Raw genomic sequence first — 25750 nt, forward strand, 5'->3', positions numbered from 1 at the left:
CACACATAACACACTGGACTACAGCACTCTGTTAACACACATAACACACTGGACTACAGCACTCTGTTAACACACATAACACACTGGACTACAGCACTCTGTTAACACACATAACACACTGGACTACAGCACTCTGTTAACACACATAACACACTGGACTACAGCACTCTGTTAACACACATAACACACTGGACTACAGCACTCTGTTAACACACATAACACACTGGACTACAGCACTCTGTTAACACACTGGACTACAGCACTCTGTTAACACACTGGACTACAGCACTCTGTTAACACACTGGACTACAGCACTCTGTTAACACACACATAACACACTGGACTACAGCACTCTGTTAACACACATGACTACAGCACTCTGTTAACACACTGGACTACAGCACTCTGTTAACACACTGGACTACAGCACTCTGTTAACACACATAACACACTGGACTACAGCACTCTGTTAACACACATAACACACTGGACTACAGCACTCTGTTAACACACATAACACACTGGACTACAGCACTCTGTTAACACACTGGACTACAGCACTCTGTTAACACACTGGACTACAGCACTCTGTTAACACACTGGACTACAGCACTCTGTTAACACACTGGACTACAGCACTCTGTTAACACACTGGACTACAGCACTCTGTTAACATACTGGACTACAGCACTCTGTTAACACACTGGACTACAGCACTCTGTTAACACACTGGACTACAGCACTCTGTTAACACACATAACACACTGGACTACAGCACTCTGTTAACACACATAACACACTGGACTACAGCACTCTGTTAACACACATAACACACTGGACTACAGCACTCTGTTAACACACTGGACTACAGCACTCTGTTAACACACTGGACTACAGCACTCTGTTAACACACTGGACTACAGCACTCTGTTAACACACTGGACTACAGCACTCTTAACACACTGGACTACAGCACTCTGTTAACACACATAACACACTGGACTACAGCACTCTGTTAACACACATAACACACTGGACTACAGCACTCTGTTAACACACATAACACACTGGACTACAGCACTCTGTCTCGTTGACTTTACTGAGGAGGAATCACCACTGTCTGACACATGACAGGTTGTTCGCTGTAGCTGCAGGCTTAGTTCAATGAGACAGATTTTACCTTTATTAATGTCTTTTCTGCCCTGTGAGAAGAGAGGAGAGGGGAGGAGACATCTCCCTCCTCCTCCACATTATAACAGACAGAGACATCTCCCTCCTCCTCCACATTATAACAGACAGAGACATCTCCCCCCTCCTCCTCCACATTATAACAGACAGAGACATCTCCCTCCTCCTCCACATTATAACAGACAGAGACATCTCCCCCTCCTCCTCCACATTATAACAGACAGAGACATCCCCCCCCCCCTCCTCCACATTATAACAGAGACATCTCCCACCCCCCTCCTCCACATTATAACAGACAGAGACATCTCCCACCCCCCTCCTCCACATTATAACAGACAGAGACATCCCCCCCCCCCTCCTCCACATTATAACAGACAGAGACATCTCCCCCCTCCTCCTCCACATTATAACAGAGACATCTTCCACCCCCCTCCTCCACATTATAACAGACAGAGACATCTCCCCCCTCCTCCTCCACATTATAACAGACAGAGACATCTCCCCCCTCCTCCTCCACATTATAACAGACAGAGACATCTCCCCCCTCCTCCACATTATAACAGACAGAGACCCCCCCCCCTCCACTGCAGTGTGGAGACTATTGTTACATAACCTGGCTGCTATGGCAACGCGAGGATCATCCTCCCGACAGCTCGGTTGTCATGGTGAACCTGGCAGTGCGGCAACGAGGCTCTTCTCCTTTTTTCGTCTCTCGTTCAGTGTGATGATGTAATAGAGAGGCTGTGTGCTGTTCTGAGAACAGAGGGAGTTCAGTCACTACTGCAGGTCATAGATGGGTTGAAATATTTCTGTTTGTTTTGAAGAGATATTACTTCCTTAGGCCTCTTGGTATTACTTCCTTAGTCCTCTTGGTGTTACTTCCTTAGTCCTCTTGGTGTTACTTCCTTAGTCCTCTTGGTGTTACTTCCTTAGTCCTCTTGGTATTACTTCCTTAGTCCTCTTGGTATTACTTCCTTAGTCCTCTTGGTGTTACTTCCTTAGTCCTCTTGGTGTTACTTCCTTAGTCCTCTTGGTGTTACTTCCTTAGTCCTCTTGGTGTTACTTCCTTAGTCCTCTTGGTGTTACTTCCTTAGTCCTCTTGGTATTACTTCCTTAGTCCTCTTGGTGTTACTTCCTTAGTCCTCTTGGTGTTACTTCCTTAGTCCTCTTGGTATTACTTCCTTAGTCCTCTTGGTGTTACTTCCTTAGTCCTCTTGGTATTACTTCCTTAGTCCTCTTGGTGTTACTTCCTTAGTCCTCTTGGTGTTACTTCCTTAGTCCTCTTGGTGTTACTTCCTTAGTCCTCTTGGTATTACTTCCTTAGTCTTCTTTGTTATGAAGATGTAGTTCTGTTAACCCACATAGTGATTATAGCCTATCACAGGGCAGGAGTATGCCTCTCTGTCTCTCTCTCTCTCTCTGTCTCTGTCTCTCTCTCTCTCTCTCTCTCTCTCTTCAAAGGGCTTTATTGGCATGGGAAACATATGTTTACATTGCCAAAGCAAGTGAAGTAGATAATAAACAAAAGTGAAATAAACAATAAAAATTACACTCACAAGTTTCAAAGGAAAAGAGACCTTTCAAATGTCATGTGACATCTATATACAGTGTTATAATGATGAGCAAATGGTTAAAGTACAAAATGGTGTTTTATTTACAATGGTGTTTGTTCTTCACTGGTTGCCCTTTTCTTGTGGCAACAGGTCACAAATCTTGCTGCTGTGATGCACACTGGTATTTCACCCAGTAGATATGGGAGTATATCAAAATCGGATTTGTTTTGGAATTCTTTGTGGATCTGTGTAATCTGAGGGAAATATGTGTCTCTATGGTCCTACATTTGGCAGGAGGTTAGGAAGTGCAGCTCAGTTTCCACCTCATTTTGTGGGCAGTGTGCACATAGCCTGTCTTCTCTTGAGAGCCATGTCTGCTTACGGCGGCCTTTCTCAATAGCAAGGCTATGTTCACTGAGTCTGTACATAGTCAAAGCTTTCCTTAAGTTTGGGTCAGTCACAGTGGTCAGGTATTCTGCCACTGTGTTCTCTCTGTTTAGGGACAAATATCATTCTAGTTTGCGCTGTTGTTTTGTTAACCTGTTTGGGCTGCAAGCCCGATATCGGTACACCTATGACAACATCCAGCTCAAAGTGCAGGGCGCGAAATTCAAAATCTATTTTTTTTAAATATTTAACTTTCACACATTAACAAGTCCAATACAGCATTTGAAAGATAAACATCTTGTCAATCCAGCCAACATGTCCGATTTTTTAAATGTTTTACAGAGAAAACACCACATATATTTATGTTAGCTCACCACCAAATAAAAAAGAGGACAGACATTTTTCACAGCACAAGTAGGATGCAAGTAGCATGCACAAGCCAACCTAACTAACCTAGAACCAACCTAAATAACCTAGAAAAAACTACCTCAGATGACAGTCCTATAACATGTTACACAATAAATCTATGTTTTGTTCAAAAAATGTGCATATTTTAGCTATAAATCAGTTTTACATTACTGCTCCCATCATAGCTACAGTCTGAAATCGCACGGGAGTAGCCAGAGAAAATACAGACACCAACATCAACTACTAAATACACATCATAAAACATTTCAGAAAAATATATGGTGGATAGCTAATGAAAGACAAAGATCGTGTGAATAGAGCCAATATTTCCGATTTTTGAAGTGTTTTACAGCGAAAACACAATATATCGTTATATTAGCTTACTACATTAGCTAGCACACGGCAGCATTGATTCTAGTCAAACGGTAGCATAGCACAGTTCGACAGATATATGAAAAAGCATCCCAAATTGGGTCCTTATCTTTGTTGATCTTCTATCAGAATGTTGTAAAGGGGTCCATTGTCCAGTACAGTCTTTGTTTGGGATCCAGAACGAACTATTTCCCTCTTGAATTAGCAAGCACACTGGCCGTGCGACGCTAACCTCTCCATCTTGACAAAATTCTTGCATCACGTCTAAAGTCCAGAATAAATTTCAATAATATAATTAAACTATATTGAAAAAACATACTTTAGGATGATATTGTGACATGTATCAAATAATATCGAAGCCAGAGGTCATATTCACCTTTAACGAGCGCATTCCAGGAGCCGAGTCCAGGTTCTACTTCGTGCCCAGAAAAAAAAATAAAGTGCGCAGTTCTCACTCCAAGAGGTTGTGTTCAGTCCCTGGACGAGATATTCGAGTACTTTCTGCTCTCACTTCCGCATGACACCCAGAGGAAGGCGTATGACGTGTTTCTACAGTCCTAAGTGTCATGCCCTTTTATAGACAAGGTCTTAAAGAGAGACCTCGCATTTGGTAATCTCAATTCCGGATAGGAAATGGGCTGTAAAAATAGTTCTGTTCCACTTAGAGAAATAATTCAAACGTTTTTAGAAACTAGAGACTGTTTTCTATCCAATAGTAGTAAATATATGCATATTGTAAGAGCAAAAATTGATTAAGAGGCCGTTTGAAAATGTGCACATATTTTCCAGTTTTTCAATACGCCCCCTGCAGCCATAAGAAGTTAATTACTTGACACATTGGAAATAATTATCTTTTTTGTTTGCTCATGATTTGGTTGGGTCTAATTGTGTTATTGTCCTGAGGCTCTGTGGGGTGTGTTTGTGAACAGAGCCCCAGGACCAGCTTGCTTAGGGGACTCTGGTGCTGCAGACCTTTCTAGTGCCCGTGCCAATTCGTTGATATATATGTTGAAGAGGGTGGGGCTTAGGCTGCATCCCTGTCTCACCCCACGGCCCTGTGGGAAGAAATGTGTGTGCTTTTTGCCAATTTTAACCGCACACTTGTTGTTTGTGTACATGGATTTTATAATGTCGTATGTTTTACCCCCAACACCACTTTCCATCAATTTGTATAGCAGACCCTCATGCCAAATTGAGTCGAAGGCTTTTTTGAAATCAACAAAGCATGAGAAGACTTTGCCTTTGTTTTGGTTTGTTTGTTTGTCAATTAGGGTGTGCAGGGTGAATACACGATCTGTCGTACGGTAATTTGGTAAAAAGCCAGTTTGACATTTGCTCAGTACATTGTTTTCACTGAGGAAATGTACGAGTCTGCTGTTAATGATAATGCAGAGGATTTTCTCAAGGTTGCTGTTGACACATATCCCACGGTAGTTATTGGGGTCAAATTTGTCTCCACTTTTGTGGATTGGGGTGATCAGTCCTTGGTTCCAACTATTGGGGACGTTGCCAGAGCTAAGGATGATGTTAAAGAGTTTTAGTATAGCCAATTGGAATTTGTGGTGTGTATATTTGATCATTTCATTAAGGATACCATCAACACCACAGGCCTTTTTGGGCTGGAGGGTTTTTATTTTGTCCTGTAGCTCATTCAAGGTAATTGGAGAATCCAGTGGGTTCTGGTAGTCTTTAATAGTTGACTCTAAAATTTGTATTTGATCATGTTTATGTTTTTGCTGTTTGTTCTTTGTTATAGAGCCAAAAAGATTGGAGAAGTGGTTTACCCATACATCTCCATTTTGGATAGATGATTCTTCATGTTGTTGTTTGTTTAGTGTTTTCCAATTTTCCCAGAAGTGGTTAGAGTCTATGGATTCTTCAATTATATTGAGCTGATTTCTGACGTGCTGTTCCTTCTTTTTCCGTAGTGTATTTCTGTATTGTTTTAGTGATTCACCACAGTGAAGGCGTAGACTCAGATTTTCCGGGTCTCTGTTTTTGGTTGGACAGGTTTCTCAATTTCTTTCTTAGATTTTTGCATTCTTCATCAAACCATTTGTCATTGTTGTTCATTTTCTTCGTCTAGTCACCCCCGGTCTCTTTTCTTTCCTCTAGACTAGTCACCCCCGGTCTCTTTTCTTTCCTCTAGACTAGTCACCCCCGGTCTCTTCTCCTCTAGACTAGTCACCCCCGGTCTCTTCTCCTCTAGACTAGTCACCCCCAGTCTCTCCTCCTCTAGACTAGTCACCCCCGGTCTCTTTTCTTTCCTCTAGTCTAGTCACGTTCACTCTCTCCTCCTCTAGACTAGTCACCCCCGGTCTCTCCTGCTCTAGACTAGTCACCCCCGGTCTCTCCTCCTCTAGACTAGTCACCCCCGGTCTCTCCTCCTCTAGACTAGTCACCCCCGGTCTCTTTTCTTTCCTCTAGTCTAGTCACCCCCGGTCTCTCCTCCTCTAGACTAGTCACCCCCGGTCTCTCCTCCTCTAGTCTAGTCACCCCCGGTCTCTCCTCCTCTAGTCTAGTCACCCCCGGTCTCTCCTCCTCTAGACTAGTCACCCCCGGTCTCTCCTCCTCTAGACTAGTCACCCCCGGTCTCTTTTCTTTCCTCTAGACTAGTCACCCCCGGTCTCTTTTCTTTCCTCTAGACTAGTCACCCCCGGTCTCTTTTCTTTCCTCTAGACTAGTCACCCCCTGTCTCTTCTCCTCTAGACTAGTCACCCCCGGTCTCTCCTCCTCTAGACTAGTCACCCCCGGTCTCTTTTCTTTCCTCTAGTCTAGTCACGTTCACTCTCTCCTCCTCTAGACTAGTCACCCCCGGTCTCTCCTGCTCTAGACTAGTCACCCCCGGTCTCTCCTCCTCTAGACTAGTCACCCCCGGTCTCTCCTCCTCTAGACTAGTCACCCCCGGTCTCTTTTCTTTCCTCTAGTCTAGTCACCCCCGGTCTCTCCTGCTCTAGACTAGTCACCCCCGGTCTCTCCTCCTCTAGACTAGTCACCCCCGGTCTCTCCTCCTCTAGACTAGTCACCCCCGGTCTCTTTTCTTTCCTCTAGTCTAGTCACCCCCGGTCTCTCCTCCTCTAGACTAGTCACCCCCGGTCTCTCCTCCTCTAGTCTAGTCACCCCCGGTCTCTCCTCCTCTAGTCTAGTCACCCCCGGTCTCTCCTCCTCTAGACTAGTCACCCCCGGTCTCTCCTCCTCTAGACTAGTCACCCCCGGTCTCTTTTCTTTCCTCTAGACTAGTCACCCCCGGTCTCTTTTCTTTCCTCTAGACTAGTCACCCCCGGTCTCTTTTCTTTCCTCTAGACTAGTCACCCCCTGTCTCTTCTCCTCTAGACTAGTCACCCCCGGTCTCTCCTCCTCTAGACTAGTCACCCCCGGTCTCTTTTCTTTCCTCTAGTCTAGTCACGTTCACTCTCTCCTCCTCTAGACTAGTCACCCCCGGTCTCTCCTGCTCTAGACTAGTCACCCCCGGTCTCTCCTCCTCTAGACTAGTCACCCCCGGTCTCTCCTCCTCTAGACTAGTCACCCCCGGTCTCTTTTCTTTCCTCTAGTCTAGTCACCCCCGGTCTCTCCTCCTCTAGTCTAGTCACCCCCGGTCTCTCCTCCTCTAGTCTAGTCACCCCCGGTCTCTCCTCCTCTAGACTAGTCACCCCCGGTCTCTTTTCTTTCCTCTAGACTAGTCACCCCCGGTCTCTCCTCCTCTAGACTAGTCACCCCCGGTCTCTTTTCTTTCAAGCATCGTCTTCACCCCCCCTTTCCTTTTTCCTTCATTCTGTCTCTCTCTGAGGACTCCTTGGCTGTTGCATGTTTGATGAGGTTCATGAAAGATGCAGAGTTTCCATTGGCTTGAGATGAGAGGCTAGTAGGGTGACCCAATACTTGTCAATACAACATATACTTAACAGGCTAATGTAAAGACACACACACAGACAGACATATACACACAAACACACACTCTCACACACACACAGCCCCATCCTGTCTGTGCCATATCAGTAGATTTGACTGTCTGAGGGATGAAGGTCATGTTTCATGTGTGACATGTCTATTCTCCCTAAATGAACAGGAGCAGAGGAACACACGAACACACACACACACACACACACGCACACGTCTGTTCTCACTAAACAAGAGCGTGGGAGAGACGCAGGAGAAGCCTACCTGCCCACCCAATCCCCCGGTCGACATTAACATTTCAGTGTTTATCTGACACCTAAACCTTTCTCCGACCGACCTGGACAGATTCACAGCTGATAGTTTTACCTTCTTACCAAACCCCCAGATTATTCACTGAGGGGGAGGTTTGACGGAAGGACATTAACATCCAATGCAAAATGTATCTGAACGTTTCTGAACCAAAATGGATGCAGCTAAGAGAAGATGAAGAGGACTTTCTCACAACATATTTAGTGATGGAGAGGAAGATAGGAACATTATGATAAACACCCCCAAGCTGCAGTGTGTGTGTGTGTGTGTGTGTGTGTGTGTGTGTGTGTGTGTGTGTGTGTGTGTGTGTGTGTGTGTGTGTGTGTGTGTGTGTGTGTGTGTGTGTGTGTGTGTGTGTGTGTGTGTGTGTGTGTGTGTGTGTGTGTGTGTGAGAGAGCTTTCTCTGGTCAAGGGCATTAGGTCTATTGTATCTTTTCCAAAACAAACATTGAGGAGACAGAGGAGTCATAGACCAGACGACCAACAGGTTAAAACATTGAGGAGACAGAGAGGAGTCACAGACCAGACGACCAACAGGTTAAAACATTGAGGAGACAGAGAGGACTCACAGTCCAGACGACCAACAGGTTAAAACATTGAGGAGACAGAGAGGAGTCACAGACCAGACGACCAACAGGTTAAAACATTGAGGAGACAGAGAGGAGTCACAGTCCAGACGACCAACAGGTTAAAACATTGAGGAGACAGAGAGGAGTCACAGACCAGATGACCAACAGGTTAAAACATTGAGGAGACAGAGAGGAGTCACAGACCAGACGACCAACAGGTTAAAACATTGAGGAGTCACAGTCCAGACGACCAACAGGTTAAAACATTGAGGAGACAGAGAGGAGTCACAGACCAGACGACCAACAGGTTAAAACATTGAGGAGACAGAGAGGAGTCACAGTCCAGACGACCAACAGGTTAAAACATCGAAGAGACAGAGAGGAGTCACAGTCCAGACGACCAACAGGTTAAAACATTGAGGAGTCACAGTCCAGACGACCAACAGGTTAAAACATTGAGGAGTCACAGTCCAGACGACCAACAGGTTAAAACATTGAAGAGACAGAGAGGAGTCACAGTCCAGACGACCAACAGGTTAAAACATTGAGGAGACAGAGAGGAGTCACAGTCCAGACGACCAACAGGTTAAAACATCGAAGAGACAGAGAGGAGTCACAGACCAGACAACCAACAGGTTAAAACATTGAGGAGACAGAGAGGAGTCACAGACCAGACGACCAACAGGTTAACACATTGAGGAGACAGAGAGGAGTCACAGACCAGACGACCAACAGGTTAAAACATTGAGGAGACAGAGAGGAGTCACAGACCAGACGACCAACAGGTTAAAACATTGAGGAGACAGAGAGGAGTCACAGTCCAGACGACCAACAGGTTAAAACATTGAAGAGACAGAGAGGAGTCACAGTCCAGACGACCAACAGGTTAAAACATTGAGGAGACAGAGAGGAGTCACAGTCCAGACGACCAACAGGTTAAAACATCGAAGAGACAGAGAGGAGTCACAGACCAGACAACCAACAGGTTAAAACATTGAGGAGACAGAGAGGAGTCACAGACCAGACGACCAACAGGTTAACACATTGAGGAGACAGAGAGGAGTCACAGACCAGACGACCAACAGGTTAAAACATTGAGGAGACAGAGAGGAGTCACAGACCAGACGACCAACAGGTTAAAACATTGAGGAGACAGAGAGGAGTCACAGTCCAGACGACCAACAGGTTAAAACATCGAAGAGACAGAGAGGAGTCACAGTCCAGACGACCAACAGGTTAAAACATTGAGGAGTCACAGTCCAGACGACCAACAGGTTAAAACATCGAAGAGACAGAGAGGAGTCACAGTCCAGACGACCAACAGGTTAAAACATTGAGGAGTCACAGTCCAGACGACCAACAGGTTAAAACATCGAAGAGACAGAGAGGAGTCACAGTCCAGACGACCAACAGGTTAAAACATTGAGGAGTCACAGACCAGACGACCAACAGGTTAAAACATTGAGGAGACAGAGAGGAGTCACAGTCCAGATGACCAACAGGTTAAAACATTGAAGAGACAGAGAGGAGTCACAGTCCAGACGACCAACAGGTTAAAACATTGAGGAGTCACAGACCAGACGACCAACAGGTTAAAACATTGAGGAGACAGAGAGGAGTCACTGTCCAGACAACCAACAGGGTAAAACATTGAGGAGACAGAGAGGAGTCACAGTCCAGATGACCAACAGGTTAAAACATTGAGGAGACAGACAGGACGGGTAGCCTATTCTCATCAGAGAGGTCTTTGAAACCTTGAATAAGTGTTTCAAATTTGGGGAAATGACACTCTCTAATTGTTTTTAGTATTTTTTTAAACATTTTGTCAAGAAATGCAGCTCTGTCTCGGGTTCTGCAGTGGTTTCTCTGTCTTTATCTCTCTGTTTTTCTCTCACTCTCTCAATTCAAATCAAGGGGCTTTATTGACATGGGAAACATATGTTAACATTGCCAAAGCAAGTGAGGTAGATAATATACAAAAGTGAAATAAACAATAAAAATGAACAGTAAACATTACACTCACAGAAGTTCCAAAAGAATAAAGACATTTCAAATGTCATATTATGTATATTTACAGTGTTGTAATGATGTACAAATAGTTAAAGTACAAAAGGGAAAATAAATAAGCATAAATATGGGTTGTATTTACAATGGTGTTTGTTCTCGCTCTCTCTCGCTCTCTCTTTCTCTCTCTCGCTCTCTCTTTCTCTCTCTTTCTCCCCCTCTCACCCCCCTCTCTCTCTCTTTCTCCCCCTCTCACCCCCTCTCTCTCTCTTTCTCCCCCTCTCTCTCTCTTTCCCCCCCCCTCCCTCTTTCTCCCCCTCTCACCCCCTCTCTCTCTCTTTCTCCCCCTCTCACCCCCTCTCTCTCTCTTTCTCCCCCTCTCACCCCCTCTCTCTCTCTTTCTCCCCCTCTCACCCCCTCTCTCTCTCTCTTTCTCCCCCTCTCACCCCCCTCTCTCTCACATGCTGCATGTTTAATTAGTGTGATCGTCTGTCTGGTCCACAGGTTTCTGCTACAAGGTTTCTTTGTGTATGATAGTCCTTTTATAAAGGACAGTGGAGTGAATAGGGATTTGATACGCTGAGTTTCCATATGAAACTGTGAGCAGTGAGCATGCACAACACACACACACACACACACAGCACAATCATTAGCAGGGTTGAAGAGTGGGTTAGTGGCAGTGGAGGTGGAAGCCTAGTTGACCATCCAGTCAATACAGAGTCAATGTAAAGTGAATGCACCACTAGCCAGGCCTCAGATCATACATAATGAACACAGGAGATTAGACCCAGCAAACACACACACCGTCTCAGAGCTGTGCTATTGTTGAGCTCGTTCCCTTTGCACGGCCTCCCACATGATGGACACACACTGTATACCAGGCTAGTATCAACCTCTGGGATCTCTAAGGATGGTTGATCCTGACAGTGTTGTGGTTCATGGTTGGGTCACCTGACAGTGTTGTGGTTCATGGTTGGGTCACCTGACAGTGTTGTGGTTCATGGTTGGGTCACCTGACAGTGTTGTGGTTCATGGTTGGGTCACCTGACAGTGTTGTGGTTCATGGTTGGGTCACCTGACAGTGTTGTGGTTCATGGCCGGGTCACCTGACAGTGTTGTGGTTCATGGTTGGGTCACCTGACAGTGTTGTGGTTCATGGTTGGGTCACCTGACAGTGTTGTGGTTCATGGCCGGGTCACCTGACAGTGTTGTGGTTCATGGTTGGGTCACCTGACAGTGTTGTGGTTCATGGTTGGGTCACCTGACAGTGTTGTGGTTCATGGCCGGGTCACCTGACAGTGTTGTGGTTCATGGCCGGGTCACCTGACAGTGTTGTGGTTCATGGTTGGGTCACCTGACAGTGTTGTGGTTCATGGTTGGGTCACCTGACAGTGTTGTGGTTCATGGTTGGGTCACCTGACAGTGTTGTGGTTCATGGTTGGGTCACCTGACAGTGTTGTGGTTCATGGTTGGGTCACCTGACAGTGTTGTGGTTCATGGCCGGGTCACCTGACAGTGTTGTGGTTCATGGCCGGGTCACCTGACAGTGTTGTGGTTCATGGTTGGGTCACCTGACAGTGTTGTGGTTCATGGTTGGGTCACCTGACAGTGTTGTGGTTCATGGTTGGGTCACCTGACAGTGTTGTGGTTCATGGTTGGGTCACCTGACAGTGTTGTGGTTCATTGGTGTTGGGTCAACTGACAGAGACATGGATGTTGGTTGGGTCAACTGACAACTGACATCAACATAGGATGTTGGTTGGGTCAACTGACAACTGACATCAACATAGGATGTTGGTTGGGTCACCTGACAACTGACAGCAACATGGATGTTGGTTGGGTCAACTGACAGAGATGTGGATGTTGGTTGGGTCACCTGACAACTGACAGCAACTTGGATGTTGGTTGGGTCAACTGACAGCGACATGGATGTTGGTTGGGTCAACTGACAGAGACATGGATGATGGTTGGGTCAACTGACAGCGACATGGATGTTGATTGGGTCAACTGACAGAGACATGGATGTTGGTTGGATCAACTGACAGAGACATGGATGTTGGTTGGATCAACTGACAACTGACAGCGACATGGATGTTGTTTGGGTCAACTGACAGCAACATGGATGTTGGTTGGGTCACCTGACAGACATGGATGTTGTTTGGGTCAACTGACAGCAACATGGATGTTGGTTGGGTCACCTGACAGACATGGATGTTGGTTGGGTCAACTGACAGCGACATGGATGTTGATTGGGTCAACTGACAGAGACATGGATGTTGGTTGGGTCAACTGACAGAGACATGGATGTTGGTTGGGTCAACTGACAGACATGGATGTTGGTTGGGTCAACTGACAGCGACATGGATGTTGATTGGGTCAACTGACAGAGACATGGATGTTGGTTGGGTCAACTGACAGAGACATGGATGTTGGTTGGGTCAACTGACAGAGACATGGATGTTGGTTGGGTCAACTGACAGAGACATGGATGTTGTTTGGGTCAACTGACAACTGACAGAGACATGGATGTTGTTTGGGTCAACTGACAGAGACATGGATGTTGTTTGGGTCAACTGACAGCAACATGGATGTTGGTTGGGTCAACTGACAGCGACATGGATGTTGGTTGGGTCAACTGACAGCGACATGGATGTTGATTGGGTCAACTGACAGAGACATGGATGTTGGTTGGGTCAACTGACAGAGACATGGATGTTGGTTGGGTCAACTGACAGCGACATGGATGTTGGTTGGATCAACTGACAGAGACATGGATGTTGGTTGGGTCAACTGACAGAGACATGGATGTTGGTTGGGTCAACTGACAGCAACATGGATGTTGATTGGGTCAACTGACAGAGACATGGATGTTGGTTGGATCAACTGACAGCGACATGGATGTTGGTTGGATCAACTGACAGCGACATGGATGTTGGTTGGGTCAACTGACAACTGACAGAGACATGGATGTTGGTTGGGTCAACTGACAACTGACAGAGACATGGATGTTGGTTGGGTCACCTGACAACTGACAGCAACATGGATGTTGGTTGGGTCAACTGACAGAGATGTGGATGTTGGTTGGGTCACCTGACAACTGACAGCAACTTGGATGTTGGTTGGGTCAACTGACAGCGACATGGATGTTGGTTGGGTCAACTGACAGAGACATGGATGATGGTTGGGTCAACTGACAGCGACATGGATGTTGATTGGGTCAACTGACAGAGACATGGATGTTGGTTGGATCAACTGACAGAGACATGGATGTTGGTTGGATCAACTGACAACTGACAGCGACATGGATGTTGTTTGGGTCAACTGACAGCAACATGGATGTTGGTTGGGTCACCTGACAGACATGGATGTTGTTTGGGTCAACTGACAGCAACATGGATGTTGGTTGGGTCAACTGACAGCAACATGGATGTTGGTTGGGTCACCTGACAGACATGGATGTTGGTTGGGTCAACTGACAGCGACATGGATGTTGATTGGGTCAACTGACAGAGACATGGATGTTGGTTGGGTCAACTGACAGAGACATGGATGTTGGTTGGGTCAACTGACAGACATGGATGTTGGTTGGGTCAACTGACAGCGACATGGATGTTGATTGGGTCAACTGACAGAGACATGGATGTTGGTTGGGTCAACTGACAGAGACATGGATGTTGGTTGGGTCAACTGACAGAGACATGGATGTTGGTTGGGTCAACTGACAGAGACATGGATGTTGTTTGGGTCAACTGACAACTGACAGAGACATGGATGTTGTTTGGGTCAACTGACAGAGACATGGATGTTGTTTGGGTCAACTGACAGCAACATGGATGTTGGTTGGGTCAACTGACAGCGACATGGATGTTGGTTGGGTCAACTGACAGCGACATGGATGTTGATTGGGTCAACTGACAGAGACATGGATGTTGGTTGGGTCAACTGACAGAGACATGGATGTTGGTTGGGTCAACTGACAGCGACATGGATGTTGGTTGGATCAACTGACAGAGACATGGATGTTGGTTGGGTCAACTGACAGAGACATGGATGTTGGTTGGGTCAACTGACAGCAACATGGATGTTGATTGGGTCAACTGACAGAGACATGGATGTTGGTTGGATCAACTGACAGCGACATGGATGTTGGTTGGATCAACTGACAGCGACATGGATGTTGGTTGGGTCAACTGACAACTGACAGAGACATGGATGTTGGTTGGGTCAACTGACAACTGACAGAGACATGGATGTTGGTTGGGTCAACTGACAACTGACAGAGACATGGATGTTGGTTGGGTCAACTGACAACTGACAGAGACATGGATGTTGGTTGGGTCAACTGACAGCGACATGGATGTTGGTTGGATCAACTGACAGCGACATGGATGTTGGTTGGGTCAACTGACAACTGACAGCGACATGGATGTTGGTTGGGTCAACTGACAACTGACAGCAACATGGATGTTGGTTGGGTCAACTGACAACTGACAGCGACATGGATGTTGGTTGGGTCAACTGACAACTGACAGCAACATGGATGTTGGTTGGGTCAACTGACAACTGACAGCAACATAGGATGTTGGTTGGGTAAATGTATTGTTGAATATATTGTCAGGGAAATGTAATAATTCATGTTTTGTTCTTTGGCAGATTGGCGCTTATGACCAACAGATATGGGAGAAGTCTGTTGAACAAAGAGAAATCAAGGTAACCTTTTTGATTTAGGTCCAATCAGAACACTTTGTCATCTTGTACAGACTTATTTTGGCTCCTTTTATCTTTCTCTACCCTTTTCTCGATCATTGTATGAGTGTCTGTCTGTCTGTCTGTCTGTCTGTCTGTCTGTCTGTCTGTCTGTCTGTCTGTCTGTCTGTCTCTCTCTTTCTGTCTGTCTCTCTTTCTGTTTCTGTCTGTATGTCTCTCTGTCTGTCTGTCTCTCTGTCTGTCTCTCTGTCTCTCTCTTTCTGTCTCTCTCTCTGTCTCTCTCTCTCTGTCTCTCTCTCTCTGTCTCTCTCTCTCTGTCTCTCTCTCTCTGTCTCTCTCTTTCTGTCTCTCTCTCTCTGTCTCTCTCTCTCTGTCGCTCACTCTGTCTGTCTGTCTGTCTGTCTGTCTGTCTGTCTGTCTGTCTGTCTGTCTGTCTGTCTGTCTGTCTGTCTGTCTGTCTCTCTCTGTCTCTCTCTCTCTGTCTGTCTCTCTCTCTGTCTGTCAGTTTCTGACTGTGCCATCAGTGCCGTCATGTTTTCAGTTGACTTTTTCCCCTCTTGCTGGTGCCGTTTGTCTTTCTCTGTCTGTCCACCCCTCCTACATGTGCAGTTTATTAGACTGGTGAGTACTGCAGCATAGGAAGTCACATTCAAGTCAGACACTAGATTGTGATTTGTTGAGTTGGTTTGTTTCTATGTTTGTTCCTGGCCTGCTTCTTAACCCCTGACTGACTGGCTGACTGACTAGCTGACTGACTGGCTGGTTGACTAGCTGACTGGTTGACTAGCTGACTGGCTGACTGGTTGACTAGCTGACTGGTTGACTAGCTGACTGGCTGACTAGCTGACTGGTTGACTAGCTGACTGGTTGACTGGTTGACTAGCTGACTGGTTGACTAGCTGACTGGTTGACTGGTTGACTGGCTGACTGGCTGACTGGCTGACTGGTTGACTAGCTGACTGGCTGACTGGTTGACTGGTTGACTGGCTGACTGGTTGACTAGCTGACTAGCTGACTGACTGACTGACTAGCTGACTGACTGACTGGTTGACTAGCTGACTGGCTGACTAGCTGACTGACTGGCTGACTGACTGACTGGTTGACTAGCTGACTAGCTGACTGGTTGACTAGCTGACTGGCTGACTGGTTGACTAGCTGACTGGTTGACTAGCTGACTGGCTGACTGGTTGACTAGCTGACTGGCTGACTGGTTGACTAGCTGACTGGTTGACTAGCTGACTGGTTGACTAGCTGACTGGTTGACTAGCTGACTGGCTGACTAGCTGACTAGCTGACTGGTTGACTAGCTGACTGGTTGACTGGTTGACTAGCTGACTGGTTGACTGGTTGACTGGTTGACTAGCTGACTAGCTGACTGGTTGACTAGCTGACTGGTTGACTAGCTGACTGGTTGACTAGCTGACTGGCTGACTGGTTGACTGGCTGACTGGTTGACTGGCTGACTAGCTGACTGGCTGACTGGCTGACTGGCTGACTGGTTGACTAGCTGACTAGCACACAACTTTGTTTGAAAGAGACGTTTACATAATATAGTAATGCAAATGAACTTCATGTGTTTTCAGTGTTTGCAGTTGTGACAAACTTAACGTTGGAGTGGGCCAGTGGGTGTGGCTAATGGCGCTGCTTCTGACTGAAAATTGTAGAGGCCGTCCTCTTGGCCGCGGAGACATCCATGTACACATTTTGCCATGGGTAGATAGAAAATGTTACATTTTTAAGCTAGTTTCCTGCAATTCTACACATTTTGGCATGGGGCTGAGAGAACAACTTCAGTTTAAAAGCTAATTTCTTGCAATTGTACACATTTTGCCATGGCTTTATGCCATGTTCTTATGCAATCTGAGTGACTCAAACACAGTAACTAAATCAATGAGTGACATTTTTCATGACTGTCTAGTGACTGTCTAGTTTTTATTATGGTGATTGTTAGTTCTCAAATATGAACTTTATTAAAACATATATCGCCCGCTTATCTTTTCTACATACTTTAAACAAACATGTTATTATTTTTTTTATCTTTCCGGTTGGCGGCAACGATTTAGAAGCGACGGCCCGCTACTGCTAAATTAGTATAGGGGAAACACTGGTGTTATTTCACTCACCCAAAGAGCTGCAGATGGAAGTCAAATCATAAAACATCATCGTCACATGAACATATAATAACATGACTGTTTCCTGTCTGTAATGGTCTGTGACCTGCACCGAGAGGAGAGAGACCTTCAACATACAACATAATCAAGAGTACTGAAACGGGAGCTGTTTCACCTGCCTGCTACAGTCCATGACCTTTCCCGTCTGGACCCCTCTGTCATCCCTCACTCCTTCTAGAAAGAGAACAAAACATTGTCCTTCGTTACCCTGCCCCCCATTCAACCCTGTCCGCTCATATAGAGGGTTGAGCTCACAGCCAGAATGTTGATTTTTTTTAACTTAACCTTTATTTAACTAGGCAAGTCCGTTAAAAACAAATTCTTATTTTACAATGACAGCCTACTCAAGCCAAACCGTCCCCTAAACCGGACGCCGCTGGACCAAAGTCTCAAACCCACAGTGCTTCCCGTCCGTCAGACTAGATTTTATAACAGTGTCATGTAAACGGTCACTCTGGGTTTCCACGACTGATTTACCAACAACGGGCCCATCTTCAGAACCAACAGGGCAGACGTGGGCCAGTTACTGTGTCTGCATCTTTGTGTGCATGAGAAACTAACAAGGGCTCACACATACCATAACAAAGTAGCTATGACAACATTATCAAGAATATAGTCTAAATATATATATTTTTTGTTACTGAGATAAACCATGACAGTAAAGGCTTATTCATGCCCCCTGGTGGTAGTGATGATGAATTACAACAGGTTTCTCTTATCTTATCTCACAAGCAAACCATATCCTTTAAAGACGAATAGAAAAGAGATTTACATTGATAAACAGAGCAATATAGATAAACTAGTCAGCGTACTGTATTTGAAAAGCAGTTGAGGAAGGTTTAACTCCTAGCTGGAGACAGTTGAGGAAGGTTTAACTCCTAGCTGGAGACAGACACCACTCCTTTCAGTTGAGGTAGGTTTAACTCCTAGCTGGAGACAGACACCACTCCTTTCAGTTGAGGTAGGTTTAACTCCTAGCTGGAGACAGACACCACTCCTTTCAGTTGAGGTAGGTTTAACTCCTAGCTGGAGACAGTTGAGGTAGGTTTAACTCCTAGCTGGAGACAGACACCACTCCTTTCAGTTGAGGTAGGTTTAACTCCTAGCTGGAGACAGACACCACTCCTTTCAGTTGAGGTAGGTTTAACTCCTAGCTGGAGACAGACACCACTCCTTTCAGTTGAGGAAGGTTTAACTCCTAGCTGGAGACAGACACCACTCCTTTCAGTTGGGGAAGGTTTAACTCCTAGCTGGAGACAGACACCACTCCTTTCAGTTGGGGAAGGTTTAACTCCTAGCTGGAGACAGACACCACTCCTTTCAGTTGAGGTAGGTTTAACTCCTAGCTGGAGACAGACACCACTCCTTTCAGTTGAGGTAGGTTTAACTCCTAGCTGGAGACAGACACCACTCCTTTCAGTTGAGGTAGGTTTAACTCCTAGCTGGAGACAGACACCACTCCTTTCAGTTGAGGTAGGTTTAACTCCTAGCTGGAGACAGTTGAGGAAGGTTTAACTCCTAGGTGGAGACAGACACCACTCTTTTCAGTTGAGGAAGGTTTAACTCCTAGGTGGAGACAGACACCACTCCTTTCAGTTGAGGTAGGTTTAACTCCTAGCTGGAGACAGACACCACTCCTTTCAGTTGAGGAAGGTTTAACTCCTAGCTGGAGACAGACACCACTCCTTTCAGTTGAGGTAGGTTTAACTCCTAGCTGGAGACAGACACCACTCCTTTCAGTTGAGGTAGGTTTAACTCCTAGCTGGAGACAGTTGAGGTAGGTTTAACTCCTAGCTGGAGACAGACACCACTTCTTTCAGTTGAGGTAGGTTTAACTCCTAGCTGGAGACAGACACCACTCCTTTCAGTTGAGGTAGGTTTAACTCCTAGCTGGAGACAGACACCACTCCTTTCAGTTGAGGAAGGTTTAACTCCTAGCTGGAGACAGACACCACTCCTTTCAGTTGGGGAAGGTTTAACTCCTAGCTGGAGACAGACACCACTCCTTTCAGTTGGGGAAGGTTTAACTCCTAGCTGGAGACAGACACCACTCCTTTCAGTTGAGGTAGGTTTAACTCCTAGCTGGAGACAGACACCACTCCTTTCAGTTGAGGTAGGTTTAACTCCTAGCTGGAGACAGACACCACTCCTTTCAGTTGAGGTAGGTTTAACTCCTAGCTGGAGACAGACACCACTCCTTTCAGTTGAGGTAGGTTTAACTCCTAGCTGGAGACAGTTGAGGAAGGTTTAACTCCTAGGTGGAGACAGACACCACTCTTTTCAGTTGAGGAAGGTTTAACTCCTAGGTGGAGACAGACACCACTCCTTTCAGTTGAGGTAGGTTTAACTCCTAGCTGGAGACAGACACCACTCCTTTCAGTTGAGGTAGGTTTAACTCCTAGCTGGAGACAGACACCACTCCTTTCAGTTGAGGTAGGTTTAACTCCTAGCTGGAGACAGACACCACTCCTTTCAGTTGAGGTAGGTTTAACTCCTAGCTGGAGACAGACACCACTCCTTTCAGTTGAGGTAGGTTTAACTCCTAGCTGGAGACAGTTGAGGAAGGTTTAACTCCTAGGTGGAGACAGACACCACTCTTTTCAGTTGAGGAAGGTTTAACTCCTAGGTGGAGACAGACACCACTCCTTTCAGTTGAGGTAGGTTTAACTCCTAGCTGGAGACAGACACCACTCCTTTCAGTTGGGGAAGGTTTAACTCCTAGCTGGAGACAGACACCACTCCTTTCAGTTGGGGAAGGTTTAACTCCTAGCTGGAGACAGACACCACTCCTTTCAGTTGAGGTAGGTTTAACTCCTAGCTGGAGACAGACACCACTCCTTTCAGTTGAGGTAGGTTTAACTCCTAGCTGGAGACAGACACCACTCCTTTCAGTTGAGGTAGGTTTAACTCCTAGCTGGAGACAGACACCACTCCTTTCAGTTGAGGTAGGTTTAACTCCTAGCTGGAGACAGTTGAGGAAGGTTTAACTCCTAGGTGGAGACAGACACCACTCTTTTCAGTTGAGGAAGGTTTAACTCCTAGGTGGAGACAGACACCACTCCTTTCAGTTGAGGTAGGTTTAACTCCTAGCTGGAGACAGACACCACTCCTTTCAGTTGAGGAAGGTTTAACTCCTAGCTGGAGACAGACACCACTCCTTTCAGTTGAGGTAGGTTTAACTCCTAGCTGGAGACAGACACCACTCCTTTCAGTTGAGGTAGGTTTAACTCCTAGCTGGAGACAGTTGAGGTAGGTTTAACTCCTAGCTGGAGACAGACACCACTTCTTTCAGTTGAGGTAGGTTTAACTCCTAGCTGGAGACAGACACCACTCCTTTCAGTTGAGGTAGGTTTAACTCCTAGCTGGAGACAGACACCACTCCTTTCAGTTGAGGAAGGTTTAACTCCTAGCTGGAGACAGACACCACTCCTTTCAGTTGGGGAAGGTTTAACTCCTAGCTGGAGACAGACACCACTCCTTTCAGTTGGGGAAGGTTTAACTCCTAGCTGGAGACAGACACCACTCCTTTCAGTTGAGGTAGGTTTAACTCCTAGCTGGAGACAGACACCACTCCTTTCAGTTGAGGTAGGTTTAACTCCTAGCTGGAGACAGACACCACTCCTTTCAGTTGAGGTAGGTTTAACTCCTAGCTGGAGACAGACACCACTCCTTTCAGTTGAGGTAGGTTTAACTCCTAGCTGGAGACAGTTGAGGAAGGTTTAACTCCTAGGTGGAGACAGACACCACTCTTTTCAGTTGAGGAAGGTTTAACTCCTAGGTGGAGACAGACACCACTCCTTTCAGTTGAGGTAGGTTTAACTCCTAGCTGGAGACAGACACCACTCCTTTCAGTTGAGGAAGGTTTAACTCCTAGCTGGAGACAGACACCACTCCTTTCAGTTGAGGTAGGTTTAACTCCTAGCTGGAGACAGACACCACTCCTTTCAGTTGAGGTAGGTTTAACTCCTAGCTGGAGACAGTTGAGGTAGGTTTAACTCCTAGCTGGAGACAGACACCACTTCTTTCAGTTGAGGTAGGTTTAACTCCTAGCTGGAGACAGACACCACTCCTTTCAGTTGAGGTAGGTTTAACTCCTAGCTGGAGACAGACACCACTCCTTTCAGTTGAGGAAGGTTTAACTCCTAGCTGGAGACAGACACCACTCCTTTCAGTTGGGGAAGGTTTAACTCCTAGCTGGAGACAGACACCACTCCTTTCAGTTGAGGTAGGTTTAACTCCTAGCTGGAGACAGACACCACTCCTTTCAGTTGAGGTAGGTTTAACTCCTAGCTGGAGACAGACACCACTCCTTTCAGTTGAGGTAGGTTTAACTCCTAGCTGGAGACAGACACCACTCCTTTCAGTTGAGGTATGTTTAACTCCTAGCTGGAGACAGTTGAGGAAGGTTTAACTCCTAGGTGGAGACAGACACCACTCTTTTCAGTTGAGGAAGGTTTAACTCCTAGGTGGAGACAGACACCACTCCTTTCAGTTGAGGTAGGTTTAACTCCTAGCTGGAGACAGACACCACTCCTTTCAGTTGAGGAAGGTTTAACTCCTAGCTGGAGACAGACACCACTCCTTTCAGTTGAGGAAGGTTTAACTCCTAGCTGGAGACAGACACCACTCCTTTCAGTTGAGGAAGGTTTAACTCCTAGCTGGAGACAGACACCACTCCTTTCAGTTGGGGAAGGTTTAACTCCTAGCTGGAGACAGACACCACTCCTTTCAGTTGAGGAAGGTTTAACTCCTAGCTGGAGACAGACACCACTCCTTTCAGTTGAGGTAGGTTTAACTCCTAGCTGGAGACAGACACCACTCCTTTCAGTTGGGGAAGGTTTAACTCCTAGCTGGAGACAGACACCACTCCTTTCAGTTGGGGAAGGTTTAACTCCTAGCTGGAGACAGACACCACTCCTTTCAGTTGAGGAAGGTTTAACTCCTAGCTGGAGACAGACACCACTCCTTTCAGTTGGGGAAGGTTTAACTCCTAGCTGGAGACAGACACCACTCCTTTCAGTTGAGGAAGGTTTAACTCCTAGCTGGAGACAGACACCACTCCTTTCAGTTGGGGAAGGTTTAACTCCTAGCTGGAGACAGACACCACTCCTTTCAGTTGAGGAAGGTTTAACTCCTAGCTGGAGACAGTTGAGGAAGGTTTAACTCCTAGCTGGAGACAGACACCACTCCTTTCAGTTGAGGTAGGTTTAACTCCTAGCTGGAGACAGTTGAGGAAGGTTTAACTCCTAGCTGGAGACAGTTGAGGAAGGTTTAACTCCTAGCTGGAGACAGACACCACTCCTTTCAGTTGAGGAAGGTTTAACTCCTAGCTGGAGACAGTTGAGGAAGGTTTAACTCCTAGCTGGAGACAGACACCACTCCTTTCAGTTGAGGAAGGTTTAACTCCTAGCTGGAGACAGACACCACTCCTTTCAGTTGAGGAAGGTTTAACTCCTAGCTGGAGACAGACACCACTCCTTTCAGTTGAGGAAGGTTTAACTCCTAGCTGGAGACAGACACCACTCCTTTCAGTTGGGGAAGGTTTAACTCCTAGCTGGAGACAGACACCACTCCTTTCAGTTGAGGAAGGTTTAACTCCTAGCTGGAGACAGACACCACTCCTTTCAGTTGAGGTAGGTTTAACTCCTAGCTGGAGACAGACACCACTCCTTTCTTGCCCTGTTCCAGTCATGTCTGTCTATAAAACAGTTTATAGCCGTAATAAAGAGGGAAGGTATTGATCGTCTCGTCTAATCGTTTACGGACACACACATAGAGAGTGTCAGCTCTTTAAGATAACGTCTTTGATTAAGTTCCTGTATTGCTGTATACAAATAGAGAAGGTCACCGTTTGACCTTTGGGTAAATATTAGCATTTGAGAGTGTTAGGATAGACAGCATTAGACTACAGGGATGTGTTTAGTAGGGCACTCCGTAGCAAAACGGCACTGGCTTCCAGTGGGGAGACCTGAGGTTAACATACCCCCCTCCCCATCTCGTACTCCTGAGTGGGAGACCTGAGGTCAACATACCCCCCTCCCCATCTCGTACTCCTGAGTGGGAGACCTGAGGTCAACATACCCCCCTCCCCATCTCGTACTCCTGAGTGGGAGACCTGAGGTCAACATACCCCCGTCCCCCTCCCCATCTCGTACTCCTGAGTGGGAGACCTGAGGTCAACATACCCCCGTCCCCATCTCGTACTCCTGAGTGGGAGACCTGAGGTCAACATACCCCCGTCCCCCTCCCCATCTCGTACTCCTGAGTGGGAGTCCTGAGGTCAACATACCCCCGTCCCCCTCCCCATCTCGTACTTCTGAGTGGGAGACCTGAGGTCAACCTACCCCCGTCCCCCTCCCCATCTCGTACTCCTGAGTGGGAGACCTGAGGTCAACATACCCCCGTCCCCATCTCGTACTCCTGAGTGGGAGACCTGAGGTCAACCTACCCCCCTCCCCCTCCCCATCTCGTACTTCTGAGTGGGAGACCTGAGGTCAACCTACCCCCGTCCCCCTCCCCATCTCGTACTTCTGAGTGGGAGACCTGAGGTCAACCTACCCCCCTCCCCATCTCGTACTCCTGAGTGGGAGACCTGAGGTCAACCTACCCCCCTCCCCATCTCGTACTCCTGAGTGGGAGACCTTCCCAGTAGCCTGTCTAGCTCACAAACTAGAATCAGGACGCCCACTCTGACGAGGTTAATTTACCCACAATCCCACACGGTGACATGATATCATTGCACTCTGACGAGGTTAATTTACCCACAATCCCACACGGTGACATGATATCATTGACGTGACGTACAAATGAGCGATTGAAAAACGATCGCGCAAATGTCATCATTCCAATGTTTATTTTGTGTGGGCGCCCCGTGCCTCTCCCGGCAAGATGTCGCCTGTACCAAGGCTGCACATGTCACCCGTACCAAGGCTGCACATGTCACCTGTACCAAGGCTGCACATGTCACCTGTACCAAGGCTGCACATGTCACCCGTACCAAGGCTGCACATGTCACCCGTACCAAGGCTGCACATGTCACCCGTACCAAGGCTGCACATGTCACCCGTACCAAGGCTGCACATGTCACCCGTACCAAGGCTGCACATGTCACCCGTACCAAGGCTGCACATGTCACCTGTACCAAGGCTGCACATGTCACCTGTACCAAGGCTGCACATGTCACCTGTACCAAGGCTGCACATGTCACCTGTACCAAGGCTGCACATGTCACCTGTACCAAGGCTGCACATGTCACCCGTACCAAGGCTGCACATGTCACCCGTACCAAGGCTGCACATGTCACCTGTACCAAGGCTGCACATGTCGCCCGTACCAAGGCTGCACATGTCACCTGTACCAAGGCTGCACATGTCACCTGTACCAAGGCTGCACATGTCACCCGTACCAAGGCTGCACATGTCGCCCGTACCAAGGCTGCACATGTCACCTGTACCAAGGCTGCACATGTCTCCTGTACCAAGGCTGCACATGTCTCCTGTACCAAGGCTGCACATGTCTCCTGTACCAAGGCTGCACATGTCACCTGTACCAAGGCTGCACATGTCACCTGTACCAAGGCTGCACATGTCACCTGTACCAAGGCTGCACATGTCACCTGTACCAAGGCTGCACATGTCACCTGTACCAAGGCTGCACATGTCACCTGTACCAAGGCTGCACATGTCACCTGTACCAAGGCTGCACATGTCGCCTGTACCAAGGCTGCACATGTCACCTGTACCAAGGCTGCACATGTCACCCGTACCAAGGCTGCACATGTCACCCGTACCAAGGCTGCACATGTCACCTGTACCAAGGCTGCACATGTCACCTGTACCAAGGCTACACATGTCACCCGTACCAAGGCTGCACATGTCACCCGTACCAAGGCTGCACATGTCACCTGTACCAAGGCTGCACATGTCACCTGTACCAAGGCTGCACATGTCACCTGTACCAAGGCTGCACATGTCACCTGTACCAAGGCTGCACATGTCACCCGTACCAAGGCTGCACATGTCACCTGTACCAAGGCTGCACATGTCACCTGTACCAAGGCTGCACATGTCACCCGTACCAAGGCTGCACATGTCACCTGTACCAAGGCTGCACATGTCACCCGTACCAAGGCTGCACATGTCACCTGTACCAAGGCTGCACATGTCACCTGTACCAAGGCTGCACA

The 25750-nt window shown here is 47.1% G+C and overlaps 1 protein-coding gene across 1 annotated transcript in view; it reads left to right on the forward strand.

Annotated features, from left to right (window-relative positions):
• The window catches only part of phtf2 (putative homeodomain transcription factor 2), a 150124-nt gene that overhangs the window by 91397 nt on the left and 32977 nt on the right, over window positions 1–25750 (forward strand). The window contains exon 3 of the mRNA XM_038977727.1: window positions 15341–15397. Within this exon, the coding sequence (XP_038833655.1) occupies window positions 15341–15397 (57 nt within the window). The remainder of the gene's footprint in view (window positions 1–15340; window positions 15398–25750) is intronic.

This window comes from Salvelinus namaycush, chromosome 38 (assembly GCF_016432855.1).
Source record: "Salvelinus namaycush isolate Seneca chromosome 38, SaNama_1.0, whole genome shotgun sequence".
Lineage (NCBI taxonomy): Eukaryota > Metazoa > Chordata > Actinopteri > Salmoniformes > Salmonidae > Salvelinus > Salvelinus namaycush.